Genomic DNA, 23,731 nt, shown 5'->3' with positions numbered 1-23,731 from the left:
GTGGTTAAGACTCTGTGCTTTCACTGCTACGGGTGTGGGTTCAATCCCTGGCTGGGGAACTAAGGTTCCACAAGCCACACTGTGCGGCCAAAAAACAAAAACAAACAAACAAAAAGTTATATTTGAAAAAAGATCTAATGAGCTAGAGATCAAGATGGTGAAATAGGACATGGAGCCCATGTCCTCCCACAAGTACCTCGAAAATACATCTGTATGTGGAACAGTTCTCACAGAATACCTACTGAAAGCTGGCAGAAGATCTCATACAACCAAAGCTGCAAGAAAGATCCCCAGATTGGGTAGGACCAAAGGGGGAAAAAAAAGGAATTGGACAGGACCTGTGCTCATGGGAGGGAGCTGTGAAGGAGGAAGGGTTCCTTTTCCCTGGCAATCCTCCCTGGCTGAGAGATCAGCCAGCACAGATAGGGAGCCTCAGAGGCTCAGAGGTGAGTGCAGCAGCCTTGCATCAGGCAGGACTGAGACAGAGCAGCACAGACGGTCCTGGTCACCTTGCTGCACTTCCCAGCCAGAGATCTCACCACCTGGAGTATGCAGTGCCTGGGGGCTGAAACTCAGGCTTCAACAGACAGATCCAGGGACAGGATTGAGGTCAGCTGTGTGGGGACAGCTCAAAGGGCCTGGAGTGTGGTCCAGGCCACAACTGGGGAGGCCATTGTCAATGCACACGTAAAGGGGAGGGCATGACCCCCCCCCCCCATAGCAGCCTCATTCTCAGCGTGCTCACAGTGGGCTCAGCTCAACCTCTATAAGGTCTGGGAGTGCACGAGTGCCTGCAGGTTACCCACACGCAGAGGCAGGGCTGAAATCTGAGCTGATTCCCTGCAGCTGTGTGACTTCCAAGGGTTTACCCCCTGGGGCATCTGGCGCCTCTGTGGCTAGGGCAGGTCTGGCATCAGCAGCCACGGGCTTTTTTTTTTTTTTTTTTTTAGCTGTGTTGGGTCTTCGTTTCTGTGCATGGGCTTTCTCTAGTTGTGGCGAGCAGGGGCTACTCTTTGTTTCAGTGTGCGGGCTTCTCATTGCAGTGGCTTCTCTAGTTGCAGAGCATGGGCTCTAGGCATGGGCTTCAGTAGTTGTGGCACACAGGCTCAGTAGTTGTGGCTCAAGGGCTCTAGAGTGCAGGCTCAGTAGTTGTGGCGCATGGGCCTAGTTGCTCCGCAGCATGTGGGATCTTCCTGGACCAGGGCTCGAACCCATGTCCCCTGCATTGGCAGGTGGATTCTTAACCATTGTGCCCACAGGGAAGTCCAGGATACAAGATTAACATGCAGAAATCTGTTGCATTTCTTTACAGTAACAATGAAATATCAGAAAGAGAAAGTAAAAAAAAAAAAACCAAAAAAAAAAAACGCTTTTAAAAATCACATCAAAGAAATAAAATAAAATTTAAAAATAAAATAAAATACTTAGGAATAAACCTGACCAAGGAGGTGAAAGATTTATATGCTGAGAACTATAAAACATTGATAAAGAAAATTATCATACACAATGTAAAGCAATTATACTCCAATAAATATGTTTAAAAAAAAGAAAGAAAATTAAAGATGATTCAAAGAAATTGAAAGATATCCCATGCTCATGGATTGGAAGAATTATAGTTAAAATGGCCATACTACACAAAGCAGTCTATAGATTTAATGCAATCCCTATCAAATTTCCCATGACATTTTTCACAGAACTAGAACAAATAATCCTAAAATTTATATGGAACCACAAAAGATCCAGAATTGCACAAGCGATCCTGAGAAAAAAGAACAAAGCTAGAGGCATAACCCTCCCAGACATCAGACAATATGACAAAGCTACAGTAATCAAAACAGTGTGGTATTGGCACAAAAGTGGACATATGGATCAAAGGAACAGAATAGACAGCCCAGAAATAAACCCACACACTTATGGTCAATTCATCTTCGATAGAGGAAGCAAGAATATACAATGGGAAAAAGATAGTTTCTTCAACAAGTGGTGTTGGGAAAGCTGGACAGCCACATGTAAATCAATGAAGTTAGAACACTCCCTCACACCATACACACAAATAAACGCAAAATGGCTTAAAGACTTAAATATAAGAAATCACACCATAAAACTACTAGAAGAGAACATAGGCAAAACATTTTCTGACATAAATTGTAGCAATGTTTTCTTAGGTCAGTCTCCTAAGGCAAAAGAAATAAAAGCAAAAGTAAACAAGTGGGGCCTAATCAAACTTATAAGCTTTTGCACAGCAAAGGAAACCATAAACAAAAGGAAAACAAAACCTACAGAATGGGAGAAAATATTTGCAAATGATACGACTGACAAGGGATTAATTTCCAGAACATACAAATAGCTCAGACAGCTCAATATCAAAAAAAAAAAAATCAAAAAATGGGCAGAAGACCTAAATAGACATTTCTCCAAAGAAGACATACAGATGGCTAAAAGGCACATGAAAATATACTCCACATCACTAATTATTAGAGAAATGCAAATCAAAACAACAATGAGTTATCACCTCACACCAGTCAGAATGACCATCATCAAAAAGTCTACAAATAATAAATGCCGAAGAGAGTGTGGAGTAAAGAGAGCACTCCTACACGGTTGGTGGGAATGTAAATTGGTGCAGTCACTATGGAAATCAGTATGGAGCTTCCTTAAAAAACTAAAAATAGACTTACCATAAGATCCAGCAACTCCACTCCTGGGCATACATCCAGAGAAACCCCTAATTCAAAAAGATACATGCACCCCAATGTTCACAGAAGTACTACTTACAGTAGCCAAGACGTGGAAGCAACCTAAATGTCCATTGACAGATGAATGGATACAGACTATGTGAGATATATATATCTATATCTATATAGATATAACAGAATATTACGTTCATAAAAAAAAGAATGAAATAATGTCATTTGCAGCAACATGGATGGACCTAGAGATTATCATACTAAGTGAAGTAAGTCAGACGGAGAAGGACAAATACCTATAACTTATATGTGGAAGCTAAAAAATGATACAAATGAAAACAGAAATAGACTCACAGACATAGAAAACAAAATTATGATTACCAAAGTGGAAGGGGGGGAATAAATTAGGAGTTTAGGATGAACAGGTACACACTGCTATATATAAATAGATAAACAACAAGTTCCTACTGTATAGCACAGGGAACTATATTCAAAATCTTGTAATAACCTATAATGGAAAAGAATCTGAAAAAGTATATCTCTATGTGTATACAGATCTGAATCACTTTAATGTACAGCAGAGACTAACACAACATTGTAAGCCAACTTTACTTCAATTTTTAAAAAGTTATATTTTATGACCATGCTGGTATAAAGATGAATATATTCCAGGATGTAGTAGTCACTATGTTCATTTTTTCCTCGTCTGATTTTAAAAGAAATTGAAACATTATCACAGACTTCCCTGGTGGCACAGTGGTTAAGAATCCGCCTGCCAATGCAGGGGATATGGATTTGAGCCCTGGTCCGGGAAGATCCCACATGCCACGGAGCAACCAAGGCCGTGAGCCGCAACTACTGAGCCTGCGCTCTAGAGCCCGTGAGCCACAGCTACTGAAGCCTGCATGCCACAACTACTGAAGCCCACGTGCCTAGAGCCAGTGCTCTGCAACAAGAGAAGCCACCACAATGAGAAGCCTGCGCACAGCAACGAAGACCCAATGCAGCCATAAATAAATAAATAAATTTTAAAACATCATAAGAAATCTCCTCCTCTAAGAAAAGTTTTATGGGTCCTGGGCACTAGGTTTCCAGTGCCTGATGGAGAAGTCAGCCCCGGGTGGAACACAAGTGCCTGACAGGTAGCCAGATGTGTAGATGGAGCTTCTTTTCCATCCTGGATTCTCCCCATAGACGTGCTCACACACCATCTCCACGCACAGCAAGGAAGGCCTGGGCTTGAAGAATTCCTTCTTTCTTTCTTTTCTTTCTTTCTTGCTTTTCTTTTCTTTCTTTCTTTCTTTCTTTCGTTCTTTCTACATTAGTTTCAGTTGTACAACATAGTGATCCAACATTTTTATATACAGTGGTCTCCCCTTACTCAAGGTGCATACGTTTCAAGACCCCCAGTGGATGCATGAAATCACGGACAGTACCGAACCCCATATACACTATGTTCTGTCCCTATACATACATACCTTTGAGAAAATTTACTTTATAAATTAGGCACAGTAAGAGGTTAAAACAATAACTAATCATGAAATCGAACAACTATAAAAATATCCTGTAATAAAAGTTAGGTGAATGTCGTCTCCTGCAATTTAAAACTTACGAACTGTTTCATATTTCTGGAATTTTCCATTTAATGTCTTCAGAATGCCACTGATCCAGGGTCACTGAAACCACGGAAAGTGAAACCTCAAATAAAGGGGACTACTGTGCTATGAAATGATCACCACAATATATCTAGCTAACATTCATCGCCATACATGCACAGGCATATTTTGCTTTATTGCCACTTGCAGATATTGCATTTGTTACATATTGAAAGTTTGTGGCAACCCTGCATTGGAGCAAGTCTATTGACACCATTTTTCCAACAGCATTTGCTCACTTCATGTCTCTAAGTCACATTCTGGTAATTGTCGAAATATTTTAAACTTTTTAATTATTATTATATTTGTTATGGTATCTGTGATCAATGATCTTTCAGGTTACTACTAGGACTCACTGAAGTCTTAGATGATGTTTAGCATTTTTTAACAATAAAGTATTTTTAATTAAGGTATGCATATTGTGCTTTTAGACATAATGCAATTGCACACTTAATAGACTACAGTATAGTGTAAACATAACTTTTATATACACTGGGAAACCAAAAAATTTGTGTGACTTGCTTTATGCGACATTCACTTTATTTCCGTGGTCTGGAACCAAACCCGAAATATCTCCGAGGTCTGCCTGTACTTACAAAACTTTTTCTTGTGATGAGAACTTTTAAGATCTACTCCCTTAGGAAATTTCAAATATACAATACAGTGGTCCCTCTTTATCCAAGCTTCTACTCTCCATGGTTTCAGTTGCCCGAGGTCAACTGTGGTCCAAAAATCTTAAAAGGAAATTTCCAGAAATAAACAATTCGTAAGTTTTAAGTTGCACATCTTTCTGAGTAGCGTGATGAACTCTCAGCAGTCCTGCTCCGTCTTGCCTCGGATAGCCAACCATCTACATCATCACATGATGATCCTGGATCACCCGAAGCAAATGATCTCCTCCTGAAGTATCACCAGGAGGTCAATAGCAGTATCCTAACGCTAGGTTACGACACCTATGTCTTTCATTTCTCTTTAATCTCACCCTGTAGGCATTGTATCGTCTCACATCACAAGAGAAAAGGTGAGTGCAGTACAACATTTTGAGAGAGACAGACCATATCCACCTTTTTTTTTTGGCCGCGCCTCGCAGTTTGCGGGCTCGAACCCCCAGCCTCCACAGAGAGGGCGCAGAGTCCTAACCACTGGACCGCCAGGGAATTCCCTTCACATAACTTTTATTACAGCCTATTGTTATAATTGTTCCATTTAATTATTAGTTATTGTTGTTAATCTCTTAATTTATAAATTAAACTTTATCATAGGTATGTATGTATAGGACAAAACATAGTATATATAGGGTTTGGTACTATCTGTGGCTTCAGACATCCATTGGGGGGTCTTAGAATGCATCCCCTCTCACCCCCATAAAGGGCGATGCCTGTATTATGACTATTAACTATAGTCATCATGCTGTACATTACATCTCCAGGACTTATTTTATAACTGGAAGTTTGTACATTTTGACCATGTTTACCCATTTCCTGACTGTCCCCCCCCCCCATTGCTGTCCCTGAAAGCAATAAATAACCAGTTGGCAGTCACATTTCCCCATTACTCTTCTTTGCTTTTCTTTCATTGGTTAGACGATAGATCTGGGTCCCCAGGTCCCACTCACCGCCCTTCGCAGTCTCTGTAATGATCAAAGCCCAGGTCCACGGGACTTTCGGGATGTTTCTTGTATTTGGAGGTACAGACAGGGCCTGGGAATGTCCTGGTGTCGGTGCCCAGCCGAAGCATGTGTATCTAGACAACTCTGGATGGCAGCCCACGCCTCCAAGTGGGGAGGGGTACTAAACATGCCCTAACGTACCCCCCAACACATACACGTCCTGGTCTTCTCACTCATTCAGTCCCTCTGCATCCTGGGTCACGGTCACAGCCACTGAAGAGGATGCAGGACTCACTGCTGCTGAGGGTCTCAGGGTGTCACATACAAGACAGAAGAGCGAAGGGAGTCCTGCCTTCCCCCTTGTGAACAGCGGGTTCTCTGGTGACTATTACAGAATTCAACGGTGTTTGTTTTACAATCAAACCTAGTGTTTAGCAAGAAACAAAAAATCCAGAATCCAGCCAAACACACCATTCCACGTATCCCCAACCTGAAAGCAGAATAATCTTGCACCACCCCATCCCAGCTCCCTCCCGCCATCAGCCCTTCCTCACACAGCCCCCCAGAGCCCGGCTTCCCTTAGAGGCTTCAGACTCCGCACCCCCGGGGTCTGAGCTCAGCAGCTGCTGAGACTGGTCCTGGGTGCTGCAATGCACTGCTGGCCCTCATCATCTCATGCACCGGAGGACGCTTCCCCACCCCAGCCAGGGCCTCTGGGGTCAGAGGACGGCTGGGCACTGCTAGGTTTTGAGGCTCCCGAAATGATATTTTTTTTTAAAGGAAAAAATGTATCCACAGGGCTATGTAAACATTGTGGTATATTTAGATGTACATCAAACAAATTAACAAAAATGCAGACTAATGCAGTTGTGCTTTCCAGGATACGATTATAGAATTCCTTGAAAGTTTCACTGATTTGTAACGCAGCTGCTCATGGTGGGTCCTGTCACAGATAAATGGAGGCGTCCCCCTGTGGTTGGAGAAAGACTGGGCTCAAAAAGACCCAGCCAGTGGTGACGTCGTGGTCTGGAGGGTGAGGTCAGCTCAGAGGTAGCCTTCAGTATATGTTATTTGACTGGCAGAGTGTTTTTAAAAACTTTGAATCCCTGCCAGCTTTTAAAAATCAAGAGGTTTCACACACAAATGCAGACTTTTGGCTTCTTTTGAGAAATCCAGACCCGGGACACTGGGCTTACCTGTCCCCGTGACACCACTTGGCTGGAGCCATTAGTATCAGCCCCTTTAGAAAAAAACCAGCCCCTGCAGGCCTTTAAGCTTGTGAAAGTTGGTTGGGAAAAAACAAGAATTAGATGGTCAGAGGCAGGGGACAGAGGGGCAAATCCAAGGGGAGCTGGGCAGGGCGACCTGGCCCAACGTCAGGGCTGGGTTGTGCCCTCATGGGCAGGCAAACCTGGCACGGCTCCACCAACAGCTCGTCACCAGGACTCTGCCCAGACCTCTGGGAAAAAGATTTCATCATGACAAGTGTATTCATGCTTCATGATCTGGTAAAAGGAAACTGGGGAGACAAGGGTACACATTTTGTGGAAGAAAAAGTTAACAGAGGGCTTCCCTGGTGGCGCAGTGGTTGAGAGTCCGCCTGCCGATGCAGGGGACACATGTTCGTGCCCCGGTCCGGGAAGACCCCACGTGCCATGAGCCATGGCTGCTGAGCCTGTGCGTCCGGAGCCTGTGCTCCGCAACGGGAGAGGCCACAGCGGTGAGAAGCCCACGTACCGCAAAAAAAAAAAAAAAAAAAAAAAAGTTAATAGGAAAAACAAAATTGAGTCTTTTTTTGCATTTGGATTTGCGGGTGAGAGAAGTGATAACTGACGTTTTATGTACATTTTAAAGCTTATAGTCTCTGAATGTACAGGACACCTTTAAAGAAAAGCTGCTAAGCTTGGCTTTGCTTCGTTTACATCAGTGCATTCCAATTTTGAGCCATCTGTCATGTCTCCTCATAATAACCACTGTTATAGAGCTTACAAGATTTAAAGTCTTTCACTCACACGTGAACCAGCCAAATCTTTTCACGTGTCTCTGTACGTGTAAAGAAGATGTAACCAGCTAGGTTTTTTCCTAACGTAAGAATTCTTATTGTCTTCTCTCCTGTTTTCAGAGTCAGAGTTTTTCCAAAGAAATAGTTGTTTCAGTCAAAGAAAGAAATGCCCTTGTCCTGAAACATTTTTCTCAGCTTCAGATCCATCATGCAAGCCCCAACTGATCGGAATCAATCAGTCCCTTCTTAAAAGGGCAAAGGCACATGGCTCAGCCATGGTTAGATTCTTTCCATTCACTACTCCACAGATGTTCCACCCGCATTAGTGAAAATAAGTCCAACTCAAGTGGGGGAATGGTGAATGTTCTCACCTTGTACACTTGGCTGCTGTACCCTGGACCTGCCACCTGGTAGGCCTTGGTCAGTGTTCACCAAATGGCGAATGCAATCATGTGAGGGCACATCAGCTTTGAATATTGTGCTGCTGTTGAAATGCACCATTTTGACAATTACATAGCAATGTATAAAGTAGTTTTAAAATGTTCAAGTGTCTAGCCTGTGATGTTTCTTATAACCATGTACTAAATACTGGCAACTGTTCAAGCCTGGGTTAGTGTGGCAAAATGTAAACTGCTCTTGTGTTTGAAGTTTTTGTGAATTTTTTCTTTTTTTTTTTTTATACTTTTTGGCCGGGCCACACAGCATGTGGGATCCTAGTTCCCCAACTAGGGATCAAACCCACGGTCCCTGCAATGTAAGCGTGGATTCTTAACCACTGGACCACCAGGGAAGTCTCTCATTTCAATTTTTAATATATTTTTAAACACTGGTTTGTTTTACAACAATAAAGTTTACAGTATAGTTTCCAATATTGTTACCAAACTGAACTTGTGTCTACTTGCCCTACGTGCCAATCTAATGACACCAGGTGTGGTGAAGAAAAGTGTAGTGTTTATTTCAGGGCACCAAGCAAGGAGAACAGGTAGCTCATGCTCAAAAGACCTGAACTCCCCCTTGGCTTTCAGGGAAGGGTTTTTAAAGGCAACATTGGGGTAAGGGTTGCAGCTCACGGACTTTCTTCTGATTGGTTGGTGGCGAGGTAACAGGATGATGTTTTCGGAGTCAACATCATCAACCTTCTCGTTCCAACTGGCCTGGAGTCTATGTGCTTATGGTCAGCAGTTTCCATCTGATGGGAGTTTGGTTTCTGTAAACACCACTTAGGAATGCAAGTCTGACATTGGTATCTATGTTCTTCAGGAGGGAACTAAAGGTCCCTGCTATATGACTGATCCATTATTTAAATTGTTACAAGTTCTCCAGCTGGATTTCTGTTCTTTGTCTCTGCTTGCTTTCACTCCTCCGATCATTAACCTTCAAGCCAGACATTTTGAAACTCCAGGAAGGTTCAGTGGACTAAAGTTTTTCTTTCTTTCTTTCTTTTTTTTTTTTGCAGTACGCGGGCCTCTCACTGTTGTGGCCTCTCCTGTTGCGGAGCACAGGCTCCGGACGCGCAGGCTCAGCGGCCATGGCTCACGGGCCCAGCCGCTCCGCGGCATGTGGGATCTTCCCGGACCGGGGCACGAACCCGTGTCCCCTGCATTGGCAGGCGGACTCTCAACCACTGCGCCACCAGGGAAGCCCTAAAGTTTTTCTTTAAGCAAGAAATAGAGAACACAAAGGAGTCTGTTACCAAGAGAGCCCACCCAGGGATTGCTCCCTTTCACTCCTGAACCCTCTGCCAAAATTAGTCCCCCCAGCTAATCACCCGCTGAGCGCCGGCGCCACGGTCATAAGGCTCCTCACACATCAGCGGGTAGGGAATATTTTTGACGGTGATACAGGTACAGGCGTCAGGACTCGAACTCCTGTCCTTAATGAATCCAACGGGAGGGGACAGATGCGCAGGGAGCCGCGCGTGGCCCTCTGGGAGATGTAGTTCAGCGCCCTTCGCTCAGGCGCAGTCCCGGCCCTTTGGCGGTACAGCCTTCCTCCTCCGTTCCATGGAGCGCAGCAAAAGGGGTCCGAACCGCTCAGTCTCGCCCCGGGCGGGAGCGGGGCGACCAGGGAGACGAACGGAAGTGCACGTGCCGCCCTCTGGGAGATGTAGTTCGGCGCCCGCCCACCCAGGCGCAGTAGCGGCCCGTGGCGGTCTTGCGCAGGCGCAGGTTGGTTGGTGGCTGCCGTGGCCTTTGTCCTACAGTCCGGTGGGTAAGTGAGATTGGGGGTGGCAGGGGCTGCGGAGGCCGAGCCGGGAGCGGGTCCAAGGTCTTCTATGGGGCCCCGGCCCGGGTGTGTACCTAACGGCGCGCGTCTGTGTCTCGTCTCTTCTGCTGCTTTGGGCCCAGGGCGGGTCGCTGGGGGTAGTATGGGCGGGGCCGAGTGGGCGGGGCCCGGTTTGGGTAGGGGGTTGCGGGGTGGTCTCAGGGTTCGAGAGGAGGGCTTGGGGCAGGGGTTGGGTACTGGCTTTGGTGGAAGGCATTGGAGTCTCTGGCTTCGCGAGCATAGTAAGAGATTGGCTGGCCGGACCCTTCAGAGCCTGGAGCCAGCCTGACCTGCGTCCCTTCCCTTTTTTTGCGGGACGTCCAGGGTTTGGAGAGTGAGTAAGACCGAGGCCCCACCACAATGTCATCTCTGGAGCTTCACCTTCCTGAGGGACTTATGTCTAAAGAATGAAAGAGAGGGAGAGCCAAAGCACCAGATTTTGATCCTAGCCACCTGGGACCCAGGAAACAGACTCATTGTATTAAAATCTTATTGAGCACCGACTGCATGCCAGGCACCATTCAGGCTCCATCATTAATTCAACAAGCAGGTATTTATATGTCCTGGGTGCCAGGCCCATCTTATATCCTAGAGCCCCCCAACATTGTCTCCACACTGGATGCCACAGGAGAGTCAGGGAGATGATGATAAGCCCATAAAACATCACTAAACAAGATAACTCCCATCCAGGAAACTGCAATGAAGACAACGGAGCACAAGCTGGATGGGGCAGAATCAGGGGTGCATAGGCAGGGTCGTCAAGGGACATTACAGAGAGAAGGGAAACACGTCCTGCCTTTGGCCTGACTTTCATTTTAGGCATTCAGCCAGGCAACGGCTTGTAAATCACTGGGAATTGGGCCGTGCACGTAGTAGATGCTAAACAGATGCTGACTGAAGCAAGAGTCTTCCCTCCCAGCAACAATCGCCTTCCTGTGTATTCTGCTGCCTGCTGGGCTCCATTTCCAGCCGTTTTCACATTTTAATTCCCATAAGCTCTGTCCTGGGTCACCACCATCATTTTATGAGAGGGAAGCTGACGCACACCATACAGTGCCCAAGACCCCCATACTGTCTGGCTTTCTGTCACAGTAAGTCATCACCCTGGAAATCATCTGTGCAACCCAGACTGTGCTCCTTGCCCACCTGGTGGTCAGTTTTCCTGTCTGGAATGGGTAAGGAAAATTTGAGCTCATACTTCAGCAGTGCCTGGACTAGCACCTGGGTGCACAGCAGGAGCTCGGGAAATGCCAAGCTGAGGTTGCACTGCTGTTGAGTTTGGCCTGGGTGCTGAGCTCCTTCCACCTGCACACAGGGCTTCCAGGGCCTGGGGTTACTGGTTACCTGTCACTTGTCCAGTCTCTCACATCCCCTTTCCCCCTAGAACTGCCTGCCGAGGAGCTGGCTGTTCCTGCAAGAGGCCCAAGGAGGAGGGAATGACCGCTGGGCTCCTCACTGCCAGGGACCCGGTGAGTACACCACCACCTCACTCTCAGGCCTCCCAGGCTCTACCTGTGGTCCCCACCAGGCTCGTTCTGCCCTCAGGGCCTCTGCCCTCACCAGGAAAGTGCTTTAATCAGCTCCATGTCCTCCTCCACTTCTTACCTCACCACCTCCGAGAAGACCTTCTGGATTCCCCCCCGCTCCGTGCCACCCTGGCAGACATGGTTCATCCATCCCACTGATGTGTCTGGCACTTTCTCAACACAGGGCTCTAGGTCTGTTCTCCCAGCTCACTCTCTTCATCCAGTCACTTGGCCAACCTGTACTGAGCACTGCTAATGAGCAGGCACCATTCCAGGCACTGTTCCAGGTACTCCAGGTAGAGGAACAGACAAGATGAGCAGAAATCTCCATCCCCGGGGGCTCACAGACCACATGAGGAATGTAAACCTGCCAAGCGTTGGGCAGGGAAATGAGGCCCAGAAGAGGGTGGACTTGGGGACCAGGCATTAACCAGTACAGCCCAGGAGGCCTCTCTGAGGAAGTGGCCCCCAAACAGACCTGCAAGAAAGGACAGGGTGAGGCCAGGGCCCATAGGGAGAATGTTCCAGGTGGAGGGAACAGCATGAGAAAAGGCCTGGAGGTGGGAGCACGCCAGGCACCTAACATGAAGACCAGGCACACGTGTGGCAGGAAGACTGAGAACCAGGTCTCCTAGGCCGGCTTCAGGGGCCTGGGGCCTTAGGAAGCAGTTCTGGCCATTTTGGCCACGTGCAAAGGCCCGGCACACAGTAGGTGTACAGTGAATGGGTGAACAATGAATGTTTGGAACTCTGGTCAGTGCTGGACACATCACTCTGTTCAGCCCCCGCATCAGTCCCACGAGGTGGGATGAGGAGGAGATCAAGGCACAGGGGCAAGTCACGCAACTGGGAGTGGCTGAGGCAGGCGTGAGCTCAGGACCCCTGGCCTGGCGCAGACCACCTGCCCCCTGAGGTCCCCAGTGCCCAGCACACATCCTGCTGCCTTCATGTCTCCTCCTTCAGATCCCTGTGTGGCTGCCCAGCAGCATCCCCCCATTTTCTCCAGAGCACTGGCCTCTCCTGGGGTTTTCATTTTTGCCAGCTCCCCGACCCTGCAACTAGCATACAAGCACCAGGAGGCGGGCTGTGTGTCCTGTTTCCACGGCCTGAACGGTGACCTGCACCTAGGACTCCGCAGATAACCACTGAGCGAGACCTAATGAGTTTGGAAGGTGTGGAGCAAGCAGGGAGGGTTGGTGAGAGAAAATAAAATCTCCCCAGGCCCCCCAGCACAGCTGTTTGAACGGTGGGTCCTCAGGTAAACCACCCACTATGCACCGGTCCAAGGGTACACACTTCCTGTGAATTCCCTCACTCCTCCCAACAGCCCTCAGGGAGCTCCCAGTAACTTGCAGATGAGGGCAGGGAGGCACAGTGCAGTTAAAAGACAGCTGGTGCTGGAGTTTGAATCTCCATCATGTGGATCCAGGGCCGGGTCTTCACAGCGTCACCTCCCAGATGCCCAGTTCTGGTGGGAGAAATTCTAGCAGAGGCAGATTCTGCCTGGTAGACCAGGGTCCAGGATGTGGGCCACCTTGTGTGCCTCACTCCCACCCACATGGCCAAAGTCTATAGACCTTGCATCTCCCCTACTAGCCATCCATAGTGCTTGCTTCTGTGAGATGAAAATCCCTTTGTGGAGGATGTCTGTGCCCAAACCTCATGGGCCTTAAAGAGAATCATAAATTACCCACTTGATTATGGAAGAAACTGGCCTTGTTCTCTATATCTATGAGTCTGTTTTTGTTTTATTATATTCATTCATTTCTTTATTTTTTTAGATTCCACATATAGGAGATAATACTCAGTATTTGTCTTTCTCTGTCTCACTTATTTCACTAAACATAGTATCCTGCAGGTACATCCATGCCATTGCAAATGCCAAATTTTCATTTTTAATGGCTGAGTAGTATTCCATTGTGTGTGTGTGTGTGTGTGTGTGTGTGTGTGTGTGTGTGTGTGCATGGCACATCTTCTTTATCCATTCATCTGTTGATGGACACTTAGCTGCTATGAACACTGGGGTGCATGTGTCTTTTGGAATTACTGTTTTTGTTTTCTTCAGATATATATCCAGGAGTGGGATTGCTGGATCATATGGTAGTTCTATTAACCCATTATCTAAATGTCCAAAGTTGAAGACTAGGAAACAGTCCTCAGGGGTCCTGCCACTGGAGACCCCCACCCATTTCATTTTCCTGGCCACTCTCCATTGGCTCTTTGTCTCCCCAGCCCCTCTTCTGTGTATTCAGGTGTCATTTGTGCACAGCATAGATTTGTCTGAGTGTGCAGCCTGGCAACTGCATGTATGGACACCAGTGGATGGTACAGCTGAGGCACAGGAAGTTCCTAGCCTCTCTGGGGCTCCCTCGTGCCCCTCCCTCAGTCGCTGCTGCTGTGACATCTCAGGGGTCCTTGTTTGTCCAAGGAGGAACCGATAGGAGGATGCGAGTTCCTTGCCAGCCCAGAACTTCCATTCTGACTCCTCGGGTGTGTTTTTCTCTCACTTGTCTTTCAGGGAGGTGGTTCAGCCACATGGCCAGTAGGGGGACGCGCTGGACCCAGACTACCCAAGTTCAAATCCTGGCTCAGCCCTTTCTCCCTGGGTGATTTTGGGTGACTTCGTTGGCGTCCTCCCTGGGTGAACAGTGGTTGGATGTGATCACCCGTGGCCTGGGGTTATTAAGTGAGCAATCCACGTGCATCTTTCAGCACCATCTATCTGTTTGCTCTGAATTTTGTTTTTAAGGTTCACAAGTTTAAAGTTCTTAATGTATCAAAACCATGATACGTTTCATAGTGATTCCTAGGTTGATGAATTGGCTTATTTATTTTTTTAATAAATAATATCCCATAATGATATTCTCGTTATAAAAATGTCAAGCAGCACTTATAAAGTCCCCCTTGCTCCTCAGCCCCATCTCCCAGGCTTCCATCTAAAGCTGCCACTGCTGTCACTTCCACATGCCTCATTTTCCTGTGTTTATGTACACATTTTCAGACAAATATTAGAATTAGAGCTTTGTTTCCTTTTACATAAATGGCACTGGGCTGGCAACGTCCCACCATCCAGGATTTTTCCATCTGGAAGGTCGTTCCCCAGCTGTGCCTATTAGTGCCCCCCATCTTATGCTTGGCTGCAGATTTTCCAGAACCTGACTTTGGCTGCTCTGCCACTATGGGCATCGAGGCCATTACCAGTTGCCTGTTATGACGTTGCAGCAGGGGAGCAAGGTTCTTGGGGGAAGGGGGAGATGGAGGGGAAGTGGAATTGCTGGCGTAACAAGTGTATGTATTTTTAAAAACCTGCCAATTGTGAAAGTAATCCATGCCTGGGTACTAAGCCATCCTCTTCTCAGAAGGCCCAGACTCTCTGTCCTCTTGTTTGCTTTTTACTTACTGATTTGTCAGCTCTTTGCATGTGCTGGCCACTCATCCTTCTCCTTCCATTTATGGTGCAAATATTCATTCTGCTGTCATGGGTCCTTGAAGTGGCTTGTAAAGGCTTTGTCATCTAGAAGTCATGAATTTTGATTGCTGAATGTATTATTTTCCTGTCGATTCTGTAACAAATCCTAGCAAACTTAGTGGCTTAAAACCACACAATTTATTATTTTATGGTTCTGGAGGTCAGAAGTCTGTAGTACATCTCACTGGGCTAAAATCAAGGTGTCAGCAGGGCTGTGTTCCTTCTGGTAGCTCTAAGAGAGAATCCACTTCCTTGCCTTTTCCAGCTTATCTATCTTCAAAGCCAGCTTTGGCCATTTGAGTCTTCCTCACATACTATTACTGTGAGGCTGACTTTTCTGCCTCTTCCCCATTGAAAGACCCTTGTGATTATACTGGGCTCACCAGGATATTCCAGGATAATCTCCTTATTTTAAGATCAGCAGACTAGCAACCTTAATGCCATCTAACCATCTTTTTTTTTGGCTGCACCATGGCATGTGGGATCTTAGTTCCCCGACCAGGGATCGAACCCATACCGCCTGCAGTGGAAGCACAGAGTCTTAACCACTGGACCGCTAGGGAAGTCCCACCATCTGCCATCTTAATTCCTCCTTGCCATGTAATCCAGGGATGGTAGTGACACAATTCTGCCTACCACACTCATTTTCTTCTTTCTGACTTTCAGTGTTTTATATTTTATTTGTGAAGACTTTCTCTACCACCCATTTATTAAATTCATGGCCTATACTTTTCCAACTTTTTCCTTTTTTATATTCATCTCTTTAATATTTCTGGAATTTATTTTTATTTATGGTGAGGTAGGGATCTACTGATTTTTCCCCCTAACAGAGGGCCAGTTGCCCTGGTGTGTCCATTGTTTTGAAATGCTCCCACTACCACACTGATTTTCTACATATACATGGATCTTCATGTACTTGAATTTAATTTACACGTGAACAGATTCTTAATAAAGTCACCCAGATTCAATCCTTGGATTTGCTGCTTACTAGCTTTATAACTTCGGGCAAGACACTTAAGCTTTCCCAGTCTCTGTAAAATGTGCTCGTGGCAGCATGGACCCTCTCATCTCTTAAAGAGGGCTTTGTTTCATTCATTATGTATGCATCTTGGACCCATCAGGATGTTATTTTGGCCAAAGGGTGAGGCAGGGAGCCAACCTGACAGTTTCCAGATGCTCCTTCCCCGCTGCCCAGACCCAGCTGCTTCTCGGAGGGGCTACCCACGCAAGCACACTTCCTGTGAACCCAACACGCCAGGACCATCCTCCCCTTCATTGATGACGCATCAGCAGCATTTCTCATTTCAAGAGACTCTTCTCCAGCAGGGTCCCAGGCCCCACAGTAAAAACCTGATCCAAATCCCCAGACCCTCCCACCCACTTGGCCAAGGCCCCCGTTCACCAGATGCTGCCACTAGCAGCCACGCCGGGGACACTGAGGACGCTCACGTGTGACGTTTCAGGAGCAAGTGACTTTTGAGGACGTGGTCGTGGAGTTCACCTGGGAGGAGTGGGGACAGCTGGAGCCAGCCCAGAGGACCCTGTACCGAGATGTGATGCTGGAGACCTTTGGGCTCCTTGCCTCTGTGGGTGAGGCCACCCCCGTGCCCCTGATGGTCTGCCTACAGTACAGATTCTAATTTTCCTGGGATAAAAGTGGGAGTAGATCTAGGCCATAAAAGCAAATACCTGGCCTTCAGGGACCTGTTTCAGTGCAGGGAATGTCAATTAGGATGTTTTGGTTGCAAATGACAGACCCTAGCTAACAATGCCAGAAGCAGAAAGTCATGGGGTAAGAGGGACATACCGGGTCCCATGACCACAGAACCCCAGGTAGACCTGGATCTTCCTATGGTGCTGTCGGGACCCCTCTGCTGCCCGCCCCCATACCCCTTTCTGCCTCCATTCGCAGACGGGGCCCTCTGAAGGTGACAAGACAGCTGAGAGGGTGCCTCTCCCAGGTTTGAGACCAGCAGAAGAGGCAGGCTCTGTGTCCCGGGCACCCATAGAAGGCCCCTGGGTTGTCTTGGTTTGGCAGCCAGGTCCCCTCCAGCCTGGTCGTTGTTGCCAGCAGGCACGGGATGAAGCAGAGCTCTGATTGGCCACACCGGGGCCAAGGATGGGGTCAGGGACTGAGTGAGGGGAGGAGGTCCCTAAGGAATGTCAGAGGCTGTTACCACACCATGGCCTCCTGGAACACCAGCCACTTGGGTCCCGGAAGACTGAGGGTGGAGTGGGCAGAGGGGTGGGGAGGGTCCTGGGACACAGATGCTCACTCCATGGGTTTCTCCCTGAGCAGGACACTGGCTCCCAAAGCCGGACGTCATCTCCCTGTTGGAGCACGAGGCGGAGCTGTGGGTGGTGGACAAGGGAGCCCCCCGAGGTGTGTGCACAGGTGAGATGAAAACCCTGCAGGTCTGGGAGGAACCCATTCACCCCCCAGGTTCTCTCTCCATTTCTGCCCTGATTCTTCAGAGCAAATTAACTACTCAGTCTTTCAGGGAACATTCACCAAGCATCCATTTTGCTGTGAGTGAGACCAAGTTCCCATCTTCACTGAATTTACATTTTTGGTGAGGGAGAGGAGCACATGATAAATAGCTAAAATAATAATAATAACAGTGAACAAGATGATTACAGGTTATGATGAATGCTGAGAAATGGAAGCAGGGGATGAGGTAGAGACTAGGATTGGGGTGAGGACTGAGCAGAGAGATGAGGGCTAGCCTCTCCAAGGAGGTGGTGTGTGAGCTGAAGGCTAAACCATGAGAACAATGTGACCATGAGACAATCTGGGAGGACAGAACTCCAGGCAGAGGAAACAGCAAGCACAAGGCCACCAAGGCAGTGCAACAGCCAGCTCTTGCCATGTAACAAACACTCCAGCCTCAGTGGTTTAAACCAAAGAATCACTTATGACTCATGCATCTGTGTGCTGGTGGATCCAGGCTGGGCTCTTCCATGTGCCTGTAGGTTGGCTGGGTAGTTCTGCTCTTCATACCTCTTGTCCAGCTCCTGAGGCCAGCAGGCAAGTCTGTTGGGAGTGGGAATGTCCTGGCCCTCTGGCGACAGGCCCTGACCTATGTAAGCAGTGGCCCATCACCAGGGCCTAATAAGGGATGGGCCAGTGTGTGTGTGGGGGGGTTATAACAGGGTCTCCCTAGCCTCGAATAATAACCAGTCCTTACTTAGTTATATCAGCTTCGGATTGGTGCTGTGACAAATTACCACAAACTTAGTGGCTTGAAGCAACACAAATTACCTTACAGTTCTAGAGGTCAGAAGTCCAAAATGGGTCTCCCTTGGCTACAGTACAGTGTCAGCAGGGCAGTGTTTCTTCTGGAGGGTTTGGGGAAAATCCGTTTCCTTTCATTGTCCAGCTTCTAGAGACTGCCCACATTCCTTGACACAAGGCCTTATCCATCTTCAAAGTCAGCAATGGCTGGTCAAGCCTTCTCACATCATGTCCCTCCTGCCTCTCTCTTTCACACTGAAGAACTCTTTTGATTACATTGGGCCCACCCTGATAAGCCAATGAGGGTAATCACAGATGACTGCTAATGTCAAATTATGAGCGGCCTAATTCCTCCTTGACATGTAAGGTAAGCATAGATTCAAAGCGTCCAGAGATTAGGATGTGTATATATTTGGGAGCCACTGTTCTGCCAACCACATCTGGCTTGGCCTTTTTTATTTTTAGCTTTTCACTAGAGTGTAACATAAATGGGAACGGTGCCCATGTCACACCTTTAGGCCAGTTCGGTGTCAGGGTGGGGACACCGAAGCCATGGCTGTGCAGAGAGGGCCAAAATGAAGGAGGAGGACGAGCAAATGTATCTGTTTGTTCATTCAGCGTGCCCATTGAGCTCTGCTCTGGGCTGGCAGTACTCCAGGCCCAGGGCATCTGTCAGCAGTTTCCCTGAATTCTAACTCTCTCCTCAGCACCGTCTCCCACCCTCATTCTCTGTGCTCCCCCTGAAAACCCCTACACCAAGTCCCCCACCCCTGGTTATTCTCTGTGCTTCTCCTCCCTCTCCTGTTGCTTCTCTGATTTGCAAAACTCTATTTTTTTTAATGGACAAAGCCACCTGTGCCTTGGACCTTTCAAAACCATCAGTTTTATTCTTTCATCCACCCACCCAGCCACCACAAACTCTTCCCCCAGAACTGGGATTAAGGGACATTTCCATTTTTCTGTTTCTTTTAGACTTTGAAACTAGACAAACCAAACTATCAACTGTGAAGCAAGACATAACTGAAGAAATACCCAATAATGCTCTGGTAGAAACGTTCCTGTGGGAAAGTCTGTGGAACTCCAAGGGTGAAAATGCTGAGGGCCACTGGGAACAGGGTCACAAGAGGCCAGATAGCCCTGTGGTGCAGTCTGCCTTCATGCCTGTGAAGACACCCACTCAGGAGAAGCAGCAGGGGAATGGGTTTGGGGAAAACTTGAGTCTGAGGCCTGATCTCTCAACTCGACCAATGACTCCTAAAAGGCAAGGCCCCCCCGTGTGGGGAACACATGGAAAGAGGGAGGATCTGGACTCAGATACTCAACAGAAAACCTGTGCAAAAGAGAAGCCCTACAGATGTCAGGAATGTGGAAAGGCCTTTAGTCACAGCTCAGCACTCATCGAACACCACCGAACACACACGGGAGAGAGACCTTACGAATGTCACGAATGTGGAAAAGGCTTCCGAAACAGCTCAGCGCTTACCAAACACCAGAGAATCCACACTGGTGAGAAGCCTTATAAGTGCACTCAGTGCGGGAGGACCTTCAACCAAATTGCCCCACTGATCCAGCACCAGAGAACTCATACAGGTGAGAAGCCCTACGAGTGCAGTGAATGTGGGAAATCCTTTAGTTTTAGGTCCTCCTTCAGCCAACATGAGCGGACGCACACAGGTGAGAAGCCCTACACATGCAGTCAGTGCGGGAAGGCCTTCCGGCAGAGCATCCACCTCACCCAGCACCTGCGAATCCACACCGGGGAGAAGCCCTACCAGTGTGGAGAATGCAGCAAGGCCTTCAGCCACAGCTCGTCCCTGACCAAACACCAGCGGATCCACACGGGGGAGAAGCCCTACGAGTGCCAGGCATGTGGAAAAGCCTTCACCCAGATCACACCACTGATTCAGCATCAGAGGACACACACAGGCGAGCGGCCCTACGAGTGCAGTGAGTGCGGGAAGGCCTTCAGCCAGAGCACGCTTCTGACTGAGCATCGGAGGATCCACACAGGAGAGAAGCCCTACGGGTGCAACGAGTGTGGGAAAACCTTCAGTCACAGCTCGTCGCTTAGCCAGCATGAGCGGACACACACGGGTGAGAAGCCCTACTCGTGCAGTCAGTGCGGGAAGGCCTTCCGGCAGAGCACACACCTCACTCAGCACCAGAGAATCCACACCGGGGAGAAGCCCTATGAATGTAGTGAGTGCGGGAAGGCCTTCAGCCACAGCTCGTCCCTGACCAAACACCAGCGGATCCACACCGGGGAGAAGCCCTATGAGTGTAACGAGTGTGGCAGAGCCTTCAGCCAGCTTGCGCCACTCATTCAACACCAGAGGATCCACACGGGAGAGAAGCCCTATGAGTGTAATGAGTGTGGCAGGGCCTTCAGCCAGAGCTCCCTCCTCATAGAACACCAGAGGATTCACACCAAGGAGAAACCCTATGGGTGCAACGAATGTGGAAAATCCTTCAGCCACAGCTCATCGCTCAGCCAGCACGAGAGGACACACACTGGGGAAAAGCCCTACGAGTGCCAGGATTGTGGAAAATCCTTCAGGCAGAGCACCCACCTCACTCAGCACCGGAGGATCCACACAGGAGAGAAGCCATATGAGTGCAGGGACTGCGGGAAAGCCTTCACACACAGCTCCTCCCTTACCAAGCACCAGAGAACTCATGCTGGGTAGACCCACTCCACATGTTCTGGGACCCAGCAAAGCCTGAAGCTATAGCGCATTGCTTACTAGATTTGACCCAGTCATAGTCCTGAGAAACAACACAAACGTTATACACAAGCCTTCATGCTCAGCAAACTCCTTACACCCCCACAGAGAGTTCATATTTATGGAAATGATTGTGGGAATACCTAGCTCTGGGTCATCCATCCCGGGATATCAGATCATCCAGACAGTAGGGAAGTGTGGAGTTAATCACTGTTGAGGACTTTCAGCCATGAGTGGCCACTAATGCTTCATTATAGAACCTACAAAAGAGAAATGGAAAAAAATGTGGATCTGGGGTGGCTTCTAAGGATTCACCATATTCCAAACCAGAGATTTTCAAAGTGGTGACAAACTCAGCGAATGCCTTTCATATAAAAGAACCAAACGCAGTCAGAATTTATCATTATTGTACATTACATCCTTGGCAGGGGTTGCTTATGAATGGTGCAACTTGACTCTGATATTCCCTAAAAACAATATGGCAGAGTGTTCCAGACATGAGAGTGGCACTTTATGGAATCACCATGAATATTCAGCTGTCTCAGTACAAAATTTTCTGATTTGTGTAAATTCTTTGGTCAAGGTACATGGCCACCAGCCTCACAGATGTGAATGCCATATGACAAAGTATCCATGTACTATAAACAGATTTTAAAGTAGTTATATGCATTATATTGCAATAAGTTAATCTTTATATGCAATGGAATTGAAAAGATTTGTATAGGAAGACTTGAAAGGTAAAGCCACTTCCATGGAGTCTTGCAGATTCTGAGATGGCTTTTGCTGCTCTGTTCTTGCTATAAATTTTTCTACAGGACTCACAGGCATTAGAAATGCAGATGTTGCTGTTTCACAAAAAGAGGAAGATTTTTTCTTTGTTAAGCCACCATCTTATGAGCAAGAGCACACCCACGTTGGAACCTTACGTTTTGCAAGATTTATCTCTTGAGAAATGTACAAGTTAATCTTTTGAACTGTTGTTTTTTCATTGATTCTTTATCCTGGTGTTTAATAAGCTTTTGTTTTTATAAAATTTAACTTGAAGGCAGTCTATAGTATTTCACTGAACCCTGAATCCACTAACAGCAGTCACCCTGACAACCGTGATCCTTAAACAGTGACTTGTCACCCTCACTAGAACCCATATGTAAATTGCATTGGCTGGTTTTTGTCACTAACCATCAGTTAGGGTTATAACAATCGGTTTGACTTTTCTAATCACAGTGCTAGGATATAAGCTTCCAGTTAACTTGAAATTTCTCCCTTGGGGAAACCATGTTGCAAATAGTCTTCCAATACTGTTCCTCAGTATGCTTGTGGAATGCCCCCTCTTTTTTGGACTTAATTTCAGTCATTTAAAAACCATGTGAGAAAATCATGGCTTGCCGTGCCGCTCCCCGCTCGCAGCCCCGTGCCTCGCTCCTCTCTGAACATGGTAAAAATATCCAGCCCTACAGAGACTGAACGGTGCATTGAGTTTCTGATTGCTGTTTTCCAAAAGCATGCTGGAAGGGACGGTAACAACAGCAAACTCTCCAAGGCCGAGTTCCTTATCTTCATGAATACAGAGCTGGGTGCCTTCACAAAGAAGCAGAAGGACCCTAGTGCCCTTGACTTCATGATGAAGAAACTGGACCTCGACTCTGATGGGCAGCTAGATTTCCAAGAATTTCTTAATCGTATTGGCGGCCTGGCCGTAGCTTGCCATGACTCCTTTATTAAGTCTACCTCTTCCCAGAGGTAAATCAGAGGAGCCTTTGGGCCTGGCCTGCAGCCCCACTCCCTTTCCTTCAGCCTCCCAATTATCATCTACCCCTCACAGCCCACACATACCCTGAGCCAGGCACACCCACCACCCCATGCAGGCCACTTCTGCTGGTAGTAATAAAACAATATTGTTTTTTAAAGCACACACTGGAGAGTCAGTAAATGTGTGCAAGGGAGGGAGATGACTGGGAGGAATATAAATTAGATTGATGGAAACAGTAACCAGAAGTTGCAAAGTAAATAGTAAAAATGCACCTTGGGTGTATACATAATCATGACTAATGATACCAACATAATCATCTCTAAATTATTCAAACTGATGGAGAGACGTCACTTATTGTTCACTCATTAAATGTCTATACACCCCTACTACAGGCACTGTCATACACTCTGAGGATACAGCAAGACAGACAAGGTCCTGCCTTCACCGAGGTTACCTTCTAGTGTGTGTGGGGGAAACAATAAGTGAATAAAGAACTATGAGAGTGAAAAAAAAACACTTAAGAAAATCAGTAGGTAGTGCATAGCAGCACTCTCCAATAGACACAACGTGTAAGCCCCATCGGTAAATTTTAAATATATTGTAGCAGTCCCATTTAAAAAGAAGAAACAGGTGAAATTAATTTACTATTTGTCCCTATATATCCCAAATGTTACCACTTTGACATGTTGTTTATATAAAAAAATCACAATTGAGATATTTTGCTTTCTTTTTATACTATGTCTTTGAAATCCAGTGTGTGTTTTACATTTACAGTACATTTTAATTTGCTGTAGCCACATTTCAAGTGCT

The 23,731-nt window shown here is 47.2% G+C and overlaps 1 protein-coding gene and 1 pseudogene across 1 annotated transcript; both read left to right on the top strand.

Moving 5' to 3' along the window:
• The first annotated feature begins 10,168 nt into the window (after positions 1-10,168).
• On the top strand, positions 10,169-22,220 carry ZNF135 (zinc finger protein 135). The gene is made up of 5 exons (XM_067721132.1): positions 10,169-10,245; positions 11,603-11,687; positions 16,677-16,803; positions 17,513-17,608; positions 19,421-22,220. The coding sequence occupies exons 1-5, from the start codon at positions 10,229-10,231 to the stop codon at positions 21,133-21,135; spliced, it is 2,040 nt and encodes a 679-aa protein (XP_067577233.1). The 5' UTR covers positions 10,169-10,228; the 3' UTR covers positions 21,136-22,220.
• Positions 22,221-22,375: 155 nt separating this feature from the next.
• Positions 22,376-23,083, top strand: LOC137215659 (protein S100-A11 pseudogene; annotated as a pseudogene).
• The last annotated feature ends 648 nt before the right edge of the window (positions 23,084-23,731 follow it).

Source organism: Pseudorca crassidens, chromosome 20, assembly GCF_039906515.1.
Source record: "Pseudorca crassidens isolate mPseCra1 chromosome 20, mPseCra1.hap1, whole genome shotgun sequence".
NCBI classification, from domain to species: domain Eukaryota; kingdom Metazoa; phylum Chordata; class Mammalia; order Artiodactyla; family Delphinidae; genus Pseudorca; species Pseudorca crassidens.
Note: the sequence above shows the minus strand (reverse complement) of the source record. Positions and strands in the feature narration are given on the sequence as shown.

Bases quoted from the DNA above. Each gene is read 5' to 3' on its own strand.
- ZNF135 (XM_067721132.1), top strand. The intron at 16,804-17,512 runs GTGAGGCCACCC...CTCCCTGAGCAG, and splicing joins TGGGCTCCTTGCCTCTGTGG to GACACTGGCTCCCAAAGCCG. The intron at 17,609-19,420 runs GTGAGATGAAAA...TGTTTCTTTTAG, and splicing joins CCCCCGAGGTGTGTGCACAG to ACTTTGAAACTAGACAAACC.